General features: G+C 36.7%; 1 protein-coding gene across 1 annotated transcript; it reads right to left on the reverse strand.

The window, feature by feature from the left end:
- On the reverse strand, positions 449–21,652 carry LOC109851193 (phenylalanine--tRNA ligase beta subunit, cytoplasmic). Its single transcript, XM_020421229.1, has 20 exons — positions 21,493–21,652; positions 21,361–21,416; positions 21,165–21,271; positions 20,926–21,055; positions 20,684–20,799; positions 20,530–20,596; positions 18,303–18,344; positions 18,064–18,105; positions 17,741–17,817; positions 16,963–17,089; positions 16,680–16,866; positions 15,989–16,015; positions 15,298–15,413; positions 15,069–15,179; positions 9,318–9,452; positions 6,489–6,563; positions 4,918–5,025; positions 1,845–1,922; positions 1,659–1,742; positions 449–998 (listed from the first exon to the last, which is right to left on the reverse strand). The coding sequence occupies exons 1-20, from the start codon at positions 21,548–21,550 to the stop codon at positions 930–932; spliced, it is 1,812 nt and encodes a 603-aa protein (XP_020276818.1). The 5' UTR covers positions 21,551–21,652; the 3' UTR covers positions 449–929.

Here is a 22,608-nt window from a genome sequence, read left to right on the forward strand (position 1 = left end):
ATGACGTTTGTAACAAATCACATGGGTTGTGGAATCTGAGTGGGGAGTCAACATCATCCTAGAGGGAGTAATTGAAAATTTCGTCATGCAAGCTTCAACTATTCTTAAGAATGGTCACCATAATAAAATATTCAAATTCCTTAGCTCTTATTTTATAGAATAATTGTAGATAATAGCTTTTATTTTATAGAATAATTGCAGATAATCCCCCCTCGCATAGACCTTTCATAACAATTGCATAACATAATTGAAATGGATTCAGGACCTATATTATTAAAATATATAGAAGGTTGAAGAACCTATTAAGTATCGAAAGTAGATGATACTATACTTCATTGTGAAGCTCCAGAAAAAAGCAAACGTAAGATTGTTTCATCCTGTTGTATGTTCTCTCCTGTAATTTTCCAATGGATAGTTTTCAATCACAGTAGCATAAATGCAGTAATATACCCTTTGCTTTGAAGCGAATTAATAGCAAAGTTAAAACAAACAGGAACCGAAAAAAGATGGCAAGGGAATTGTGATACCACAGATTAAGAATGCCTACAGGAAGGCAGCATGTAAGTAGATACATAGTATTACAAAAATGTGAATGGTGATAATCAGTTTCAAATATGGGTGTAGTTATGATATACTCAAGGCACATGAAACTAGCATATACATGTTTTTACCCGCCAACGGTTCAATAATTTCCGCAACGGTGCTTTAACTACATGTATCGATAGGAAGAATCTTGAAGGTCTTCTACAATTTATACGTGCGCCCACTTAGTCTTATAAAAATAACCAAGAATTTCCACAAGCGCATACTAGTTTCATTCCACAATTGTGCCCGATCATTATAATATCCACAGGTCAAGTAATAGAAGGGATCAGAAGGAATAAAGTGTGGGAAGAGGAAGATAGCCTTCAGTCATGGCGACCTTAGCTTCATAGTAATGCCTGGATGTCAATCTCAACGAAAGTGCAAGGGTCATTTATGCCAAAATTCTTCAAGACCTGAAAAAAGAGGAAGCAACTTTCATCGAACTAAATATAACGCAAGTACAATTGTCCTTAAAAAAAAGTGAACGAGAAGAGAGGAAACAAGATCTCATTTTCATATGGCATTCAAGTGCAGCGATTTTATTTACGTGATACCCCATTATGAGGAAATAAGCTCGTAACAGGCCTGGAGTTTCTAGGTACAGTTATTTAAGCAATCAGGAAAGTCACCTGCAGACTGATACCTTATTCAGGATAAACTGGAACAGACTGATTATAAATAAAATTAAATATTAAATTCACCTTAAGCAAATAGTTATCTTAGAGAGACCACCAAATCAAACAAATTAGAAGGCTAAATCAACACAAATGTATTCCACTTATGTTAGTGTTTGACTTACAGAGATCCCTCCATGAGGAGAGATACTCTCGTTTAGTTTGATTAGAGGTATTTGTCGACCATAAGGAAAAAGAAAAGCAAATAGAATAACCAGCATAGGTGATGATCCTGGATTGCACAACCATTATTACATCACAGATTAATATAATTAGTTGAATTCACTCATCTTGTTCAAAATGCAAGAAACCATAAAGTTGAAGATCATTAAGTTAAAGAGCAGTATTAAAGAAACAATATCTTTAAAATTCAGAGTAATGCTGTGACGATAAAAATACCTCTGGATGAACAATGCCAAAGGAGCCAATTTTTTTCTCTTCAAGGAAGATGTTGCATTGTCTTTTTGGAAGATATTGTGGTTCCTTCAGCCAACAACAAAATGAAGTATCAGCATGCTGCTTGTTACATCATAGTAAACGAGATAGGAAATATGTAAAATAGAAAAAACACCAGCACATTCTTACATCTGAAGGCCTCTTATAATCATCAATTTTGACCTTAGGAGCAACCTTCATGATTCTATCCACTAAGCCAAGAATTACCTGCAAAGCATTGCATATTAAGTACAATTCTATATTCAAAACCCACCAAAACATTGCATATTAAGTACAAAACTGCATCCACCAAGCCAAGAATTACCTCAGCACAATGTGGGTAATTCTTGGCTTTGGTGGAAAGGACTTTAATGTGAGGCTGTGTTTGGCAGTTGCAAAATAAGATTGGGTGAGACTAATTTTTGCTTATCTAGCTTAGAGTATGTCCATGTAGGGGTTGGTAAAAAAGAAAGCTATAGAATTTGAACTAGAAAAAACTAGTTCAAACCTTGCCCAAGTTTTGCCAACCTAACAACTAGTTTTTGAACCATACTTGTATCCACTAAAACTAGTTCTTTGGAGTTGTCAAACAGACCCTCAAGAGTCTGAGCAACCCACATTTAAGTCCCACCTGTGCATATTCGAAGGAGATTTAGGCAAAAACAAGATACTTTTGCGTGAGTCCAGGGTTCGCCCCCAGAAAAGGATGCTCAACTCAACTGCTAGTACTTCTTTTTCCCCTTTTTTCTTTTTTTGGGGGAGGGTTGGGGGGGGGGGGGGGGTTGAGTCCAGGGTTCGCCTCCTAAAACATTGCTCAATGGCGTGTTTTTTTTTTTTTTTTTTTTTTTTTTATTGGGGGTGGGTTTAAGATTTTTAATATGTTTCAATCTCAAACTCTATTACAACTTTTTGAACTTTTGGTATAATGAAAGGGACTTTAATAAAGTCAGCTCCAGGTTCTCTCTTTGACATAATTTGTGAAGGGTAAAAGGTTGCACTTTACACATCTGTTCATTTAAGGGAGTGTTTTGCAGTGTATTAAATATCGACAGATATATCGGTTTTGATGTCCTAGCCAATCTCATATTTCTCCTCCCTCTTTATTCAGCACTACAGCTCAAAACGCTAGGTGATCTCATATACGAATCTCTCCCCTCTCTCTCCACTCTCTTCTCCAATTCTCCTCTCTCATCTCTCAGCTCCTCCTCAGACCCCTCTTTCTCTCTTCCTCTCTCCTATCTCTCAAATTCTCTCTCCCTTCTCTCTGTCTTCCTCTCTTCATGCCCTAGCCAATCTCATATTTCTCCTCCCTCTTCATTCAGCACTATAGCTCAAAACGCTAAACAATCTCATATATGAATCTCTCCCCTCTCTCTCTCCACTCTCTCTCTTCTCTAATTCTCCTCTCTCCACTCTCTCTCTTCTCCAATTCTCCTCTCTCGTCTCTCTCAACTTCTCTCTCCCTTCTCTCTCAACTTCTCTCTCCCTTCTCTCTGTCTTCCTCTCTTCATGTCCTCCCCCCTCCCCTCTCAGACCTCTACCTACATCTAATGCTTCTAAATATTGTATATCATTATTCATAATGCAATTTCTTATGCTTAGAATACATTAAACATGTTTTGATTACATATTATAATATTATGTTACATACGAACATCATCCAATATGACACCTGATATTTTTTATATATCCCTGATCTCCACAATCTGATATGGATTTTGGTCATCCGATATTTTCGATATTTAATACATTGGTGTTGGATACGCTACAATTGTAATTGGGGGAAATGTTGTATGCGGCATTTATTACAAGAAATTAACCACATATCCTTTGTTTGGATGTTTGCACTTTTATCATGGTAAATGTAAATGTATTTTCAAATACAAATCCCATGTTTGGTTAATCACTAAACCTATTGGACTAGCATGTTTTGTTGTAGGAAATACATTTCCATTGCAAATCACATGTTTGTTTCTCTTCAAATGTAAAAAGAAAATATCTACATTATTTTAGTTAAAATCAAGTAATTTGATGATGTATCATTGGTTTTTAGTTTTTTTAGTTAATGCATGACTTGCAACATTTGTTGCGGCCAATTTGACCGCAATAAATGTTGCAAGTTTTTTCTACAAAATGTAAATCCAAATCCAATTACCACCGACAACAACCTTATTGCAAACCAAACACTGGAAATAGAAATTTGATTGCAACACCTGCAGATGTAAATACATTTCTTGTCAACCAAACAGCCCTAAGGTATAGCCTCATAACTACAGCTAGTTGTTTCTTAGGTTAGAGATTGGAGTCTACTCTGATATACTGGTCTTTGGAACAAAAGGCTTTGGTGTTGGGTGTATGGGTGATAATACTATACTCTTAAGAGGAAGATCTTCAACTCCCATATTTCTGGCCATCAGATCAGATGAACATGATACGCATAAGGAACGTGAAACTGAAGTCCGTCACATATCAAGGATCCATGAAAAATTTCATAACATAACAATGTAGTAAAACATTGCCGAAATATTTTTATACATCCCATGTGAAGCAAACTAACAGTTGAAATATAAAGAACAATTATCAAATCCAAAGAGAACAATCAATATTCATACAATTAGGGGTAAGATTGTAAAACAGATAGCATGCTTTCTAGAGAAGTCTTGGATGCTTTAAAAGGAAAATTCCAACATTCTGGGTCTTAACAAATTTCGAAATTATAAAAATATTAAAGAATCTTACTGTAAATTTAATTGTCTGGCTTGAAAAACTATGGAACCAATGTATGAAACACAATTCTGTGCGCAGAAGAGAATAAGGAAATTGGAATCTCTATTTATAATAGAAATTTTCAATGTCATGATTTTAGCAAATTTTGAAATTCTCTTATCTATCCAAGCGATCATCTGAAAGATATCATGAATGATTGTTAGAAGATACCAAAAATCATATAATTATTGTGACTTTAATTGCATCAAAACCCATGCTTTGTCTTCTAAAAGAACTCGAACTGTGTGATATTTCTTTCAGTTCATGACATGTTAAGAGGAGTTTATTACTCTCCCAGAGAGTTAAATATTCACAGGAAAATATATATTCACTTGAAAGAATATCAATGGAAAACCAATGCCAATGATTTTACTGGGTGCTAGCATGAAAAGAAAAACAAAATCTACTAATTAAGGTACTGCCTACTTGAATTAGGTTAGACCCTATGAATATATACCTCGAATCCTGATGTAACGTTACAGTACAGTGCTGCAAGGCAGCGATTATTTGATGCACCGACGTCATTTGACTTATCCACCATCACGACATCACCAACTTCAAATATCTAAACCAATAACTTTCATGAGTCCCAAAGATGACTGTCATTCTATAATGCAAATACCAATGACAAATAATCATTTTGCAAAACATTATAAAAGCATACCAATAATACAGTATACAGATATACATAGAATAGAATTCGGTTTTGACAAATGATACCAGTAGCCCATGTAGTAAAAGATATCACCACCAGCAGTAAGCAAAGTTATCAACTTAAGTGTGATAAATAGCATTAGTGGGCATAAGCGTAGGGATGCAAAAAGATCACATACGGCTCAGATATGATGTTTACCATATCCATATCTGTTTACCAATCATGGATATATATACGGATATGTCTAGGTAAGGAAAGCTCATATCCACGTATGCTAAAATCAGATACAACTGTACATGCAAATATATATGCAGATATACATGCAGATACAAAATGGATATGACAAAGCTGAATAAGATCGAAAAAATATATATACAATTCATATGATACAAGTGAGTTCATTAGTATCTTTGTTATATGTGAAAAGTTAAGATTAGATCTCTTGATTATCAAAATTAACCTCAAATCCATCAATCTAAGGATTAAAACAATTGCAACTGTATGATCAATGTGTATTTGTATATTTCAGATACAGATCCAGATATTTCACTACATATCCATATCCATAATCATATCCTATCAGATATAGATATTTAGTAACCATATATTTGTATCCTAACAGATATTGATATATCTGCAAATATGGACATTCTTTTGCACCTCTACACAAGAGGCATTGGAATCATCTAAAAGTGTGATACAGTATGATCAGACCTGACAAGGGCAACACATGTGCGAACCATACAGGTAACAAAGTCCAGAAGAGAGCACAAAGTTAACAAATGTCAAGCACAAGCCTAAATAATAGACTGTGTTATGAATATTTGACAAGCACCGCTGAAAAATAAGGGGAAGGTGACTAGGGATGTTGTTCACAGTATATGTCAATGAAACTCACCCATCATAATTTGTGAGATAAAACATGCAAAATGCCTATGATTGGAGCTTGAAGTGCAATAGCAACAATTGACGGTGCCATGAAAAAACAAAGTTAAAAGACAGACGTATGTGGAAGGGCATCATCCTTATTCAATTAAATGGAACGATCTTCAGAATATGTTTGACTTCTATATACAACAGTTAAGAAGAGTAACATCTTTGGAGTTCAATAAATTGCATCCTTATGAATGATGATATTTTGCCTAATGAAATCAGTTTGCCAAGAGAAAATAATTTCTAAATTTTTGAATCTCAAATGTACAGAGGCCAACACAATAAATTCAATTGTCGAAATCAATTTAGACAGATTTACAAGAAGAAAAAGTCAGTTTAGCTGGTATCTGTTATAAATAATATTTACGTGGTAACCATAATAATGATCCTATGATGAGTTAGGCAAATATTTTATGGCAAATATCGAAGCAAGCTAATACCTTTATGGGTCTTGGATGGTCTATATTGCTCTTTAGAGATTTCAATAGGCCTGTCATTAGACTTGTCCGTGTAACCTGACAAAAAAATTCCAAAATCCTGGTAAAGGTACCCCAAGCAAAGATTTAAATGAAAATACAAAGATAACAATAAAAAATTAGAACTAAAAACAAGTAAATTATTCAGTATCTGCTGGCATAAAGAGGCAAAGTAGAAAACTATCACAGTTCATCAAGAAAGAACCAAGAATTGAAACTAAAGGACATGAAAGTTTTCTGAGGAAGCCGTAAACACTAGTCACGACAGTACAATAGAAGAACTTACATGCAGAGACACAGATCCCATCCTCTCCATCCACTTATTCGAAGTGGGCCTTAAATCAAATAACTTTTTTGCTACTTATAATTAGGATCACAGTTGCAAACTACTTTTTCTTTACTAACAGCAACAAGCCTTACCTGAGTTATTATCTTACAGTATAAGCAATTAATTAGTTATGTTCTGCTTTTGAGCATATAGATCTTATATTTTCAGAAATGTTCACACTTATCTTTATACAAATTCCTTTATATCACCATCCGTATCCAGTTGAATCTGCAGAAAATTACATTAAGGAATTGCCAATAAGGCAGTAACTGATGATATTAAATGACTTTCGTATGATCAGTTACCTATAATACTGACAAGCCAAGGGAGCAAAGAAAAAGAAATGGTAAAAGCACATAAACTACCATGCCCGCACTTTTCACTTTTCTTACATTATATGTCGATTTTTATCATCAAAAACCTAAACCAAGAACCACAAACCCAATATCCCCAATTTCCATCTTTTATGGCATGAAAAACCCAAGCAAAACCCTGAAATTAACATGACCACTAATCCCTCGTCTCTTGTAAACCCAAATTTACCGTAATAATACCGATACAATCCCATCATCTCCTCCATTTTGTGGCACAAATTCCACACTTACTCATATTCCATCACATGTTTCACCAGATACATTTCTTCCATGATCCATCTTTCTTATAAGGCAATCTGCATTTAGTGAGTACGATCAGAAATGGAAAGGAAGGGAAGCACTATAATATTGTTTGAAGAAATTTTGGGTTCATTTTGAACGTCAATAGTTTCCAATGTCAACAAATCAGAAACAAGTTGGACACTAGTCAATGACCTACTAACAGGAGATGTTAGATATGTATGAAAATACCGATAAAATGAGGAAAATATGTAATATTGCAAACACACAGGTAGTTGTATGCTAAATCTCATTAGGTTATGCAAAGTCATTGTCTGACCAGAGAGAGGACTGCCAACTATCCATCAGTTTCATATCTGACCGGTTGTTCAACTTTATTAAAAGCAAACTAAAAGATGCCAGGAATGAACAAATTAACAGGGAAGCTCAGTGCACGAACCTCTTGCGATGTGCGGGGTACAGGAAGGGGTCAGAGCACTTTGGGTCTATTGTACACAGTGTTACCTTGCATTTAAAAAAAAAAACGTTGTGTCCAGTGTCCACGACTCAGATTCATGACCTCCAGGTCACACGGCGACAACTCTTACGGTTGTGCCAAGGTTCCCCTTCAAGGAATGAACAGATTGTTTACTACAAAACAATTATGATGTAAACATCCTCTTTGAGAAATAAATAGGAGTGGGGACATGAAAAGAAGTTTTATCAGGGATATACACAGAGATTGAGAGATTGGAGAAATCTGAATGGAAAATAAAATAAACAAGAAATTAATTGATATTATATAGGTAACAGGAGAAAATGAAATTTCAATCTTTTCTAAATCACTCTGCACTTCACAGTCCTACATATAGTAAATGAAAAACGCAACATTGTATTTTCCACATTATAGTTAAAAACTATGAAATGTTTAAAAGACAATCTTTGCCATTTTACCATTTGTGAAGCTACCATGACTAGCTTATGGGATCAGGGGATCAAATTAAAATTTTATTAGTCATGAATTGCTCCTCAAATTTAGGCATGAGTATGTGATCCGCTCACTAACTTTCTCCACGCCCTCCTTTACATATGAGTTTTTGCCATTCGCTCTACTGACATTCAATCTAATGATGTAAACAAGGGAGAAAGACCCACCTAAGGCAACCAAGCAAGCTCGCTTCTAGCAACGGTCTCCATATTGGGCTACAAATTGTATAAGTGGAGGCTATACGGGGGAATAGAGTGAATGGGGAAAGGGGGCTTTTGAGCTAACACCCACTGTAGCCTAGCTCAGGAAGTATGTTGGTCCTTAATCTGAGATTTATTTTGGATTCAAGTGAATGAATGCTGATATTGGGTGAAATATGTCCCTGTCCGTAGTTTCCAATAGGCACATCCACTCCTCATCAGAAGTAAAATCAGAAACAAAACACCACCAAAATGCAACTTTTATACAAGCAGGCCTTGGACATGATCATCATACTGTTGGTTTCTTCCAATATATCACTGGTTCAACATTCACCAGTTTAACCAAATTGCACAGGACCTAATCTTTCAAGCTCCGGCAGTAAGTAGATAATCAACAGATAGCAGTAATCCAGGTCTATAGATCACAATAAGATCCTTAATTATAAGAAATGTAGCTGCCGGATAAATATCTGTGGTTCTGTACTTTATATGTACGCATTTCTTTTCTGAATTTCCTAACAGTAAGCTACTACAATGCCTAAGAATATACCTTTGGCTGGACACAGAGAGTTGGTTCTACGAGATTTTTTTATTAACCAAGTCACAAAAATAAATAACAGGTTTGAGCTAGAGGACGAAAACCTACATCCTTCAGTCAAAAATGCACGTACACAATGGACTCACCCCAAAATCAGCCGAACGAGGATTTTCAATGATGACTGCATTTTTTGAGTCATTCTCCCGCCTCAACATTGCAAAGTTCTCTTCATGTGAGCCTAAAATCCACGTTACCACCTCCATGTACCCTGCTTTACATACCTGCAAGTGGGGAAATAATTAATATTATCACTACAAGATTAAATAAGTACAATTAATAAAGTACCAAAAGTGAAAAGAATGAAAGATAACTATACATTCAAGAATAGCTTGCCCCCAGAAAGTTGTTCATCTCAAACATTAATAGCTAATAAAATCGAGGGCAATACAAAAAAAATAAGGCAAAAACAAAAGCAAAAAAAAAGAAAAAGAAAAAAAAAGAGTTCTGGAACAATATATGTAGTTAATATAAACCCACAGCAGTTACTTTTTAGTCCGTATGCATCTGCAGCATTATAATGAGATCAAGAAAATTTATTCTGAAGTCACGGACAATGATTAGCTCTTCCTGAATAGTCATTCACTTTGATTCTCATATACTGTCAAAAGTGTTGACCTCTACATTTTTTATATCACATGTGAGGTGTATGACCAACAATATGACCAAACAGCAGCCAACAATGCAAATAAAATGTAACACATATACATTCAGCCTGCACCCGAGTTTCATGACATGCATTTTCATGTCCTTGCCCTGTTATGGTAGAACTGAAAGGGGGAAGTTTTGACCCAGTACTGAATACCATAAGAACATTCTACAAATAGTGAAGCACAATAGCCAATGAAACCAATGTACAATAGAGATAATACCAAAATGGAAAAATCAAGTACTACAGTGGGGTATACAAAAAATATTAGTAATATTTATGTTACCCAAGTTCTTGGAACATAAATATGTGCAACCGTGACATGAATATGTGCAATCTTCTCCAAAAATCGCTGAGCACGTTGTCTCTCACTCCCTTCCTTACCGTCAGCCACGAGATCAAACGGACTCGGTGGTAAAAACCCATAACAAGTCTCAAACGGTGACTTTCCCGAAGATCCATGAATAACCCGATTAAATGCAAAACTGAAGATATGGTAAGCTCTCATCCCAAGTCTTGGGATGCTTGGAATTGTATCCTCTCAACATATGTACCATAGTCCGATTAACTACCTCTGTTTGTTCGTCGGTTTGTGGATGGAAGGTTGTGCTTTTCTTCAACCTAGTGTCCATCAAGCTCCACAAAGAATCCCAAAAATATCCGAGAAACCGGCTATCTCGATCTGAAATAATCGAATTCGGCAACCCAAAGTGCTTCCACACATGCTCAAAAAACAATTACGCCGCACCTGCTCCCGTCAAGATCTTCTTACAAGGAATCAAGATGACCATCTTGAACCGGTCCACCACAACAAACAAATAATCATTCCCGCGCTTAGTCGTCGGCAATCTTCTAATAAATCCATAGAAATACTCTCTCACGGTCTCGACGGTACCGACAAAGGTAGATACAATCCCATTTTCCTATTAGAAAGCTTTGATATGCAACATAGCTTACACCCTCCAACATACTTAGTGACATTCTCTAACATCTTCGACCAAAAGACATGACGTCGTAGATTGAGAAGCGTCTTCTAAATCCCAAAATAACCTTGCACACGTGATGTATGGGCTTCTCGAATCCACTGCAATCGGTCGTCATCCTCCGGAATGCATAGTGACGTCCCTCAATACAACAAACCATCTGCACCAATCTCATACTCCCCCTTTTGACCAGCCTTCGCCTGCTCGAACACACTGCTGAAATCTCGGCTGGATGTGTACGTCTGTACATACTCCAAAGGAACCAAGGGCTGAATGCGCGTCACCACCAAGAGAGCTCTCACGGGTGGGCGAGATAACATATCGGCTAACTTGTTCATCGTCCCCTTCTTGTACCTAATGATGATATTGAATGCTATTAAATAGAACATCCACTTCATGTGTCGTGTCTGCTGTAGCTTCATCTGAACATGTAAAAATTCCAATAGCTTGTGATCTGAGTGCACAACAACCTCCTTTCCTAACAAATACACTCGTCAATGCCTAATTGCTTGATAAAGTGCATAAAACTCCTTGTCGTAGGTGGGGTAGTTCTGAATAGCACCCGTAAACATTTCTGAATGATACTCCACTGGCTTCCCATCCTGAATCAACACAACGCCCATATCATAACTAGAAGCGTCGGTCTCTACCTCGAAGGTCCTCTGTAAATTCGACAATGCCAATACCGGTGCCTCCAATATCTTCCTCTTTAATAACTGAAAAGCTTCCTCATGCGTCCTCCCCCACTCAAACTGAACATTCTCCTTCGTAAGGCTATGCAAAGGTGCCGCATAAGTCGAGAAATATCAAATAAACTTGCGCAAATACTGACAAACCCCCATGAAGCTTCTCACCTCCGTCACTGTCCTAGGTGTCGGCCACTTCGTGATCACTGTCACCTTGCTTGGATCTATCCTCCGCTGGCCTTTCCCCACGATGAACCCGAGATACACCAACTCGTCCTTCCCGAATTCGCACTTCTTCCCGTTAAGCTTTAGTTGTCTGTTCTGCAACACTTTAAACACCTTCTCGATATGAACAAGATGCTCCTCTCAGGTTTTGCTGTACACCAAGATATCATCGAGGTAAACTATCACAAAATCCTCTATAAAGGGTCGTAACAAATCGTTCATAAGTCTCATAAAGATAGCCGGAGCGTTGCACAATCCAAACGGCATCACCAACCACTCGAACAGGCCCTGCTTGGTCTTGAACGCAGTCTTCCAAGTGTTATCCTTCCGAATCCTCACCTAATGGTAACCAAACTTCAAATCCAGCTTCGTGAAAAACCTCGCTCCTTCCAACTGGTCCATAAGATCATCAATCCGAGATAATGGGTATCGATTCTTGATGGTTATCTTGTTGAGCGCCCGATAATCCACGCACATACGCCAACCTCCATCCTTTTTGGGCACCAACAACACTGGTGACCCGCAAGGGGAATAACTCGGCACAATCATTCATGTCTCCAAAAGCCCCTAAACCTGCCTCTTGATCTCCTCAAACTCCTCTACAGATGTGCGGTATAGACCTATATCCGGCAAAAAACCCTCGCCGATCAACATAATCTCATGCTCCACACCCCTTCGTGGTAGTAGTCCCGTGATCTCCGAAAACAAGTCCACGTACTTGGCCTTCAACCTGTCAAGATCTCCCTCCTGAAACTTGCTCAAGGTAGTCAAACACATCCTACTCAGCTGCTCCTCATAAGGCCTAATAACTAACAATACAAACCTCTTGCTCGCATTCACTAGCCTCTTCGCCTGAAACTCGTCTCCTGTGAAAGAGATGCCGAACGAAAGATAAATTGCTCACCATATTTGGTAAACATATATTTCTAGGCTCGCCTATCGTAGACCGTAAACCTATCTCATAAATAAGGATTGCCTAGTATTACTTGGCAAACATCCAACGGAACGACGTCGCATGTGACCTCGTCAATATACGACTCGTGGAGTGCAAATCTGAAAGTGCATTGGTTGATCACACTTAATCCCGCCTCCTTCTGAATCCACCCTAAAGGATAGGATTTCGGATGTTTAACCGTCTTCAATCCTAACTTCTGAACCAATACCTCAGATATTAAATTCTGGCTCCCTGGATCCACTATAGCATCAACCAAGCTGGTCTTGACCTGCAATTTCAAAACAAAGAGCTGCTCCCTCGGGTCTTCGTCCTCAGTCGTGGTCTGCTTTCCAACCATAAGGTTGAAACTGCTATTAGGTTCTGTCATCCCGGAAACTTCCTTCAGACCCTGAGCTACTACATATGCCTTATTCTCCTTCTTTTTCTTCAATCCTTTTGGCTTCAGATGAGGATACTTCTCCCAGCAACGATCAGCTACGTGTCATGTCTGTTTACAGTGATTACATGTCATTCCTGCCTTCCTCGAATCACCCTTCTTCTTCTTCTCTTCCTTAGGCTAAGAGCCACTAGACTTACCTCCCGTCTGTTTGGAGTCTTCCTTCGTTTCGTTGCCCTTCTTTTGCCTGCCCTTAATGGCAATGGCCTTCACACTCGCTTCTGCCATGGACTCGACTGTGAACAACTTCATCTCCTTTCGGATATATTCATTCAGACACGTCATATACTTCATAAAGATAGAATATTCCTCCGTCGCGATGTTGAGAACCATCGCCTACTGCTGGAACTCCGTTGTATATTCTTGAACGGTTTGGTTGAACCTTTGGCGCAATCTGTACCACTTATACCAACGCTCTTCAAGGAACCCTACTGGATAGAACTGCTTTCTTAGTAGCTCCTTGAATTTGTTTCACGACATCGCCTTCCATTCCTACTTACAATAAGATTTTCACCATGTCAATGCATGCCCCGAAAGCTTCAAAGTCGCGAACACAAGCCTCTCCTTGGATGAATATCTGTATAGGGTAAAATATGTCTCCATCTGCTCGATCTAATCATCAAGCCTCTCGACGTTAACACTCCCATCATAAACAGGAATCTCTAGCTTTAAGTCTATCTTCAAATTCTGGTAAGAACCCTTACCCCCTTGATGCGGAACAGTTTTAACAATCTCCACCTCCCTATCAGAATCAGATTCCTTGCCTTCTCCATCGGACTCCTTAAGTTTCTTCTTACCTTTCGAAGAAGATTCCTCCTTTTTATCCTTTTCTTAGAATATATTAACGAGTTGTGTGAGTGTCAACTCATTGTCTCCATCTGTTTCTTCAATGCATCTAGCCTCGCTGAACTATCTCCTTCAGTCATCTTCTTCTTTCTTAATTTATGGACTCCTTCCAATGAAATAAGGATCTCGCCTAGCTTCTTGTATTGCGATCGAGTCAGGACCATACACAGGATGTCCCCTTCACAGTATCTGATCGTTCTGATATCAACTTGATACGAGTCGTCATGCGAGCACCTTTGATCGCGGAATTATCAAAGGTGGGTTAAGAAGAAAATAACAAGAACACAAGAACAATTCAGTGGAAACGAAGGAAAATACATTCTCTAGATTATGAGAATAAAATAGTTTACAATCTCTCACAATCTCACTAGAATAATAAAATAGTTTACAATCTCTCACAATCTCACTAGAATTGAAGAATAATCTCTCTCAATTCTCAAATACAATCTAATCTCTCTGAATTGAAGAATAATCTCTCTCAATTCTCAAATACAATCTAATCTCTCTTGATTGCTTTCTCCTTTTTTTAAAACCCTAAAACAATCTCTTATATAGGTGTAACAACGTGAATGGCAAAGTGGTAAATAACCAAGCCCAAACCCCCCAGGAATTCGTGCAAACAGAAACCCAAACGAACCAGGAAATCGTCAATGAGTCGACTCATAAACATGCATGAGTTGACTCATGCCAAGTGAGTCGACTCATGATGAGGTGAGTCGATTCGTCAGAAACTTTTGACAAAACGGATGGGTTTCGTGAGTCGACTCATGACAGGCATGAGTCGACTCAACCTGATGAGTTGACTCATGTACATGTATGAGTCGACTCACGGGCTGAAAACTGGATACTTCGATTCTTCGATTCGCCGTCTCGTTCAACGCTTCAACTTGCGTTCCACTGTGTTATTTTACCCCTCTATTCTCAAGTTACCATGAGAATCATCCATCCTCAAGCTCCCATGAGGATTGCTAAGTTCCGAAGAGAAGATACACCCGTATGAGTCAAATAAAGGAAGAAGGGGAGGGCAAAAGGGTAAAAGCAAAAAGTTTTTGTTCAATACCTCTAGTCTGATCTTATCAGTAAACACGCTCAACGGCTGACGTCCTCCTATCGTCATAGCATCCGGCTTTGATTTTGGAACATTGTTATATCCAAAAGCAATGGCAACATCCTAAAAAGAAAAAATAATGACAAAAAAATCCAATTCGTTAGAGACGAGAGCATATGCAACAACTTAATTGTGCTCATAAAACCATTCCCAACCAAACTCAATATTTCAAAGGAGGTACCTCTGCCAAGTCACAAGTATGAAGGATGTCACTTCTAGTAGGAGGCACAAGCACAGTTAGAAAATTTTCACCAGAAGTGGACTGTTCAGTTTGCAGTTGCATCTTGTTCAACAATGGAACAACCTGCCAACATACAAAGAAATTACCTGCCATGAGACCAAAGAAACAGTAGCAGTTGAATTTGAAATAAAATTAATAGCATCATCAAATCTAGAACAAGAAAAGTTGTCATTCGGCATAATAAAGCATGATCTACTTGTAGCGGAATATAACAAACAGCCAACTTCAAGACTTACTCAAATAATTCATGAATATGCAATGTGTCAAGCAGAAATGAGTGGCAACCACACCAAAACACAACTCCACCTAATCCAAATCAAGAAGAAAAAAGAAAAGGAACAATGACCAGTAAAGGGAGAAAAAACAACATCTATATAGTAAGCATGATAAGAATTCTGCCAGGAGTGATGAGACACTCACCTAAAATAAGCAAAATAACGATATAAATAGCTGAAGAAATAGTAAGCTAAACCAAGAGCTTGTGCGTTGTGGCTTCATAATAGTATCTAAGGATCTGATGCAGAAGATATACTAAAATGGAAGAGATATTTTTGGAAAAGATATTTTTGGAAAAGATATACAAAAAAGAAAAGAAAAATCAAAATAAATTTTGAACTCTTCAATAGGTTTTAAGTTAAACGGTTCAAAGCTAGGGCAACTGAAATAGCAATAAAAAATGAATCCTCAAAAAAAATAAAAGAAAAAGACCGAAAATTTTGTCAGAAGCCAGAAGAGATGTCTCAACTGTTTATCAAGACAAAACAAAACAGCATGTTTACAAGCAATCCCAATGAAGGCACCATATGAACACTAGCAAGTAGCAAGTTAATACTTGTGGATGACTTTAAGAAGCTATATAGCTCGAAATAAAATTAGAAGCAGCAAAAGGGTCCGACGTTAAATCACAACGTTAGAGAAACAAACACAACTTTGAATCACCAATTAACTGCAGAGCATCAAAAAAGTATACTGTATAACTCAGAGCTAGAAGTAGTCCGTCCAAGTAGAAGGATCTATGAAGACGGAATGAACTTAACCTTTCAAATTTTAGCAGACTTCACAGGGAAATTGCTCCGCAAGGTACGGAACATCAGATAAAAATTTACGTAAAACAAGAAATTCCAGTAAATAACTCTAGATTTCATTCAGTGTGCAGTCTCCAGTATAAAAAATCAAATTAAGTGCAAAAAAGAAAAGGATGATTCCTATATATCTGGGGAAAAGATTATCAGATCTACAGAACAGGAATTGCAAGCTGGACAACAAAATATTCGCTAACTCAAACAAAGACAGGAAAATGAAAATTTCAGGATAGTTGATACCTCCGTTGCAGTAAGTAATTTCTGAAACAGGAGCCTTAAAACTGGTAACTGAAAGGTCAGGATAAATGTCTCTCCGTGAGTGTACATCTACAGATGATTTGATTTCAGATGTCCTTTTGTCTGGGTATACCACATGGACTGGCTCAACCTCATATTTCCTTTCACAATACTCTGAAAACATTGTTACCTAATGAATTGACAATAGTTATGATCAAATATTGTAGACTAGGAGGTGAAACCAAACATAGAAAATAACAAGAAAGTAGCACATCTCTACACCTACCATTGTATTTAATACAATTTTTGCCTTTGTCAAGTCAGTGGCTGTGCATTCAATGAAAACATTTTTTGTCTTCAGATTGATTGCAGAATGTGCACCATTAATTATTGGAGGCAATGATAGAACGGTTCTACACTCAAAAGAACCAACGGTAAATAAAGACAAATAAGGATACAAAAGAAAGAGAACGCTCAAAAATTATATCTTTAACAATAGAACAGTTTTGCATAAAAACAAAGCCATACAACCAAAAATGAAATTCATGTAGTTCAAGAATCTGACTGACTAGTTAAAGATAGTAGTAGCAAAATACATTATCTCCTTTACAGACCTTGCAAAAAATTTTGCACAAACAAGATTTACTGAGAATACGATAAAATGTAACAATAGAAAAGTTTTGCATAAAAACAAATTCGTCCAAAGAAAAATGAACCTCATGTAGTGCAAGAACATGACAGACTAATTAAAGATAATAGCAGCAAAATACATTATCTCCTTCACAGACATTGCAAAAAAGTTTGCGCATGCAAGATTTACTGAACATACAAATAAAACGTAAGAGCATCAATTAAGTAAACTTCCAAGAAGTAAAAGAAATACACCAGTAAAAAGAAATTATTTTAAAAAGAAAAACGAAAAGCAAACCAAAAGATCACCTAGAAAAATATTTTAGAAAAAATAAAAAGGATACCAAAATATCACCTTTTGAACAAATAGCCAAAATATATAGCAATCAGAAAAGGAAAAAAAAAAGTATTTTCAGACTGAGAAACTACCATACCTGTTGCTATCATAAATAACTGGATAGACAGGGGAATCTTCAATTATATGCAAGAATTTCTTCAATTTCAAGTCAGACTGCATAAGAAAGTGTGAGAATTTAACATCATTTAATTTCATAAATATTAAATGGAAGGGGAATCTAGTAGGCTGTATAAACAAAGAATAGTGCTAAAAATGGCATTACCTCCATAAAGATAAAATAAAAACAAGAAAATAAAAGGGTGTCATCTCCAAATGAGCTAGAACTTATATGGGGTATGCTCAAAAGGAAAAGGAAAATAAAAATAACAAGAGAAGATATGATGACTTATCGTAGCATACTTTGTAAAATTCCATTAGCTCATCAGCTCTGAATTTTTTAACCTAGAGAAAAGGAAAAGGCAGACAAAGATGCCAGTTAATTGAAACAGTTATATTAAGTAGAAACAACTAGTGTTTGTTATTTTATCAATGGATTTGAGTATTTACAAAAAGATGGTTCCAGAATTACCACAAAAATCACTCAAGAAGAATTTATCTTCCCAAATATTAAAAAATATAAGGCAAAAGCATTCACTAACCTGCTTCAAAGGTACAAAATTTATCTCTGAAGGAGGCAAGGCCTGTGGAAGAAAAGTACACATAATACAAGGATATAATTCAGATCAACAATGATAAAATCTAAACTTCACATTGTATAGGCATCATAACTATAGTTCAAACAGCTATAAGAACAAAAACAAAATGTTGATAATCTCCCATGTATCAATGCACAAAGTACTACAGAGCCATGATCCTACTTGCAACAAACTGACGGTGAGACAATGTCACAAACCAAAGCAATTATTAAAAGAAGGATAGAGGCATAAAACTGCTAAACCATGGAAACTAATGTAAGGCTATCAACAACAACATACCTTTGGATGCATCAATCAGTTTTTTCACTTTACAACATAGGATTATCAACAGTTAATTCTCTTTTGTGTGATTTACAGGTCTGTTCTCTGAAACTGTTTTAAGTCATTTATTTCTCAGATACACCTTGAATGTGCTGGTGGACAGCAGCAGGCCTTTCAACGTTCTCATATGGGTCCATTTGTGATTTTGTTGCCTTTTTCGCCTGACAAGGATAACTACAACGGTGCTAGCCTTAGCTCTATTCTACTGTGTGTCAGAAAGCAGTGATACCTTCACATTATACATGGCTGTCGAGTGTCCTAGCATTTAATATGACTGAAAGATCGACTTGTAAACAGCAGGACAGAGAGACTGAACATGTGTATGTGTACCCATGCATGCATGTGTGGTAGTAAGGAGGGTAATTTGATAAACCAAAATTCAGATTCAGATTTTCCGAATGCTAAAATTCTGTATAAACGTATAACATGCAAGACAATCCATTGTTGTTGCTATTAAGTTGGAAGCTTTTACCAAAATGCTTCTAGGAAAAAATTGTTGGAGAGGTAGAAATGGAGGTGAAGGTTTCTACTAGCCACCGATGAAGCTTCCCAGAGTTTCAATCGAGAATTCTTTCTGGGCCTTTCTATATTTAAAAACGATAATTCTTTTTTCTTTTTTCCTTATTTCATGATAGAATACAGATTTGTCCAAGTGTTAAGAATGCCAGAATCTGACATAAAAAGAATTTGCAAAAGGATTATCTTGGAAATACTACCTGGAAGGCTAAGCAGCCTCCAATTCATGTCACCCAAAAGCACTAGGCATATTGACCAAGAAGATTAGTTCTTGCACACAAGGGACTCTTCTCATCAACTGGATTCAATCCCATTGCAGCAAGTGCTTCCCCACAACACCACCCGACCCCCAATCTCCATTTGTCAGTCCCATCTAACAGCTCACAAAATGTTGTCAGTCACTAGACTAATTATGAGTACTTGATGTTTTCTGGGGTATACAATAGAAGGCCACCAAATGTCATCTGGACCAGGTTCAACCTTGTCTAGCCTAAAGTATCTCCTATTCAAACAGACAAATGATGCTGCATTCTCCCTAATATCTGAGTAATGAAGCACTCTGTGTTCCTGATACTATATTTTATGGTTTTATCTCAAAAAACTGCAAGTTCCCATGAAAGCACACCTTTCCTCCAAACAAAACTTGCAAGGACGAATTTGACACACAACTGTGACAAAAATGCTTGCGGTGAAATGTGAACACAATAAACTACCAGCAAGGATGCTTCTATTAGGAAGGTAAGATTTTTCACAATAACTATGGCATGGAACTATACATTACTTGACAACAACGGATTCCGAAGACTAAAATCAACTGAACAATCAAATAACTATATAATTAGGTTTCTTCAGTAGGTACAAGTAAAACCTAGAATTAGTTCTAAGATCTACATTAGAACTTCAAACATAGTTTGGATATCGCTTACTAATCATAATTTATTGGCTAACTAGGTCTCGAGACTTTAATATTAAATACATGTAGTAAAATAGTGGAATGCATCCACTTTTTAGATCAAAGCAATATATAACTTCTTAGATCAAAGCTGTATAAAGCAAGTAAGCCGCTAGAGGTGGAACTTTAAGTAATAATTCACCTTATACAAGAAAAGGGTCAGAATTTATTTAGACAAAACAAACATAACTTATTAGCCATGGATTTTAGTATTTAGCTTCTTGCAAATAATATATGAGCCAGTGCAGTTGTTTTAAATATTACATTCAATTTAAACCACATTATTTCAGATGATGGCAGTAAAATAGCGCAGACCATTTAGATCATGATACAAATAAATCAAGGAAGTAATAAGAGTATGCTTTAATATAATGTTTTCACCTCATATGAGAAAGGAGCCTGAAGTGTGTCCAAATCATGAGTGCCAATAGCCACCAGAGTTCTCTTTCTGTAAAAGGAGAAATCCATGAGACCTCCAACAGAAAGATAAGGCACATCAAAGACACAGTTTTTGAAAAACATGACGAAACTGTACCGGCATATGTTTTGATGCAGCTTGTCTTGAAGGTCGATGAAGCTGTTGTAACTTGCTTCATTGAAAGTTATTCCTCTTAATACGGCACAAACAACAAACGGCCGAATCAGATTCGTCTGTTAAAACCAGCCCCGATTAGACATTAAAGTTTTTTACCCAATAGTAAAGAACTATAGCCTGTCCACCTGCCAGACAAATTGCTCAAGTCACAAAACAAAAATATTTTTTTTTATTCATATCACCTCGGGTTTAACATGCATTTTGAGCATAGATTCGATTGGAATATCAACGCATCTATAGACAGGTATCTTTTCCTTCCCGATAAAGATACGAAGGGCGCGTGCAATACCCTCAAGACAGAGCAAGTCATATCTACAAGATTAAACATAGGACTTTTATTGAACTTTTAAGCTACTCATCACTACTAACTTCTAAGCAGATCATCGTAAATTACATGTTAATCTTTCTCCTTTCTTATTACCTGTTAGCTGGAACCTCGATTTTGTAAATAATCTCCTCTCCATCTTCATCACCATTCTCCTCGCTCTGCAAATGCTTCTCCTTTCTAATTATCGCCTTTTCAGTGGTCTACAAACAAATTCATCGCAGATCTCATATAAAATTCAAGCAGCACAAACTATACAGAGCGATCAAATCAAAGGAGTCAAAATACTTACCACATCATCAAGTTCGATTCCGAACTCGAAGCAGAGCTCATCGAATTCCTCCTGCGCTGGAGATTTAACAAGAGAAAAAAAATGAGATCTTTTTACAAATTTTTGGAGAGGGAGGAATTAGGGTTTTCTTACTGTAGGCTTTGCCTAGGGCTTCGAAGAGGCGATCTCTTCCCACGCTGACCGTCGGCATTGCGGTGGCCAACGGAGGTAGAGGTGGCTGGTTTTGGCGGCGGCGGCGATGACCAAGAGAAGGGTTTTATGTATAAAACCTAGCTAGACACAGAGAGATGAATCGGGCGCTTTTTTTTTATTTTTTTTTTGAGTAACGGGTCGGGTGTAGATGCTTTTGGACTAGATTCGTATCCGGATCTAGAAAATAGGGCAACGCTGCAAATGTTTAGAAAATAATCAGAATACAAAATCAATATCAAATAATAAAAACTAAACAAATAATAAAAACTAAGCAAGACTTAACATTGAACCAATTTGAGTTAACAAACAAGACTTAACACTGAATAGGTTAGGCTTCATAATCTTCCTATTAGACTTAAGATTGAACTTATTAGACTTAAGACTACTTTCATTACAATTAACATTCTTTTAATTAAACTAAAACATCTTCAAATTAGCCTTAACTATCAACCGAGTAGACTTAATATTCAACTTTATAGATTTAACATTCAATCAATTATAATTAATAACACATAAATTAGACTTAACATACCACGCTTTAGACTTAACATGTAACTACTTACAGTTAACATACTACAAATTAGACTTAACATACAACGCTTTAGATTTAACATATAACGACTTGCAGTTAACATTCTAGAAATTAGACGTAACATATAATCTATTAACTTAACATTCTACCTTTAGACTTATTATTTAACCCAAATGACTTAACATAAAAGCTCTTAGACTTAACTTTCAACTCATTAGACTTAACATCATAATATTGAACTTAACATCAAAAATTGTCAACCAGAAATCACATTTGGCCGGTATTTCTTTAAATATTCCTTTTTCAACAATGTCCAAACAGGAATTATAAATTTCTTTTGAAAAAAGTCTGATAACTTACAAGTCTTATGAAGCTTGCTTGTTGTTATGTAAAGGCAAATCCTCTGTTTTTAGAAAAGCTTTCAAGTGAATTTCTTTATATCCAATATTGCATCGATGCTCCACCATAGACAACGGATCATTTTTGTTCTCAGTGGAAAAATAAAGTTGTCATTTGTTTCATCT

Source organism: Asparagus officinalis, chromosome 8 (assembly GCF_001876935.1).
Source record: "Asparagus officinalis chromosome 8, Aspof.V1, whole genome shotgun sequence".
In the NCBI taxonomy this organism is placed as follows: Eukaryota; Viridiplantae; Streptophyta; class Magnoliopsida; order Asparagales; family Asparagaceae; genus Asparagus; species Asparagus officinalis.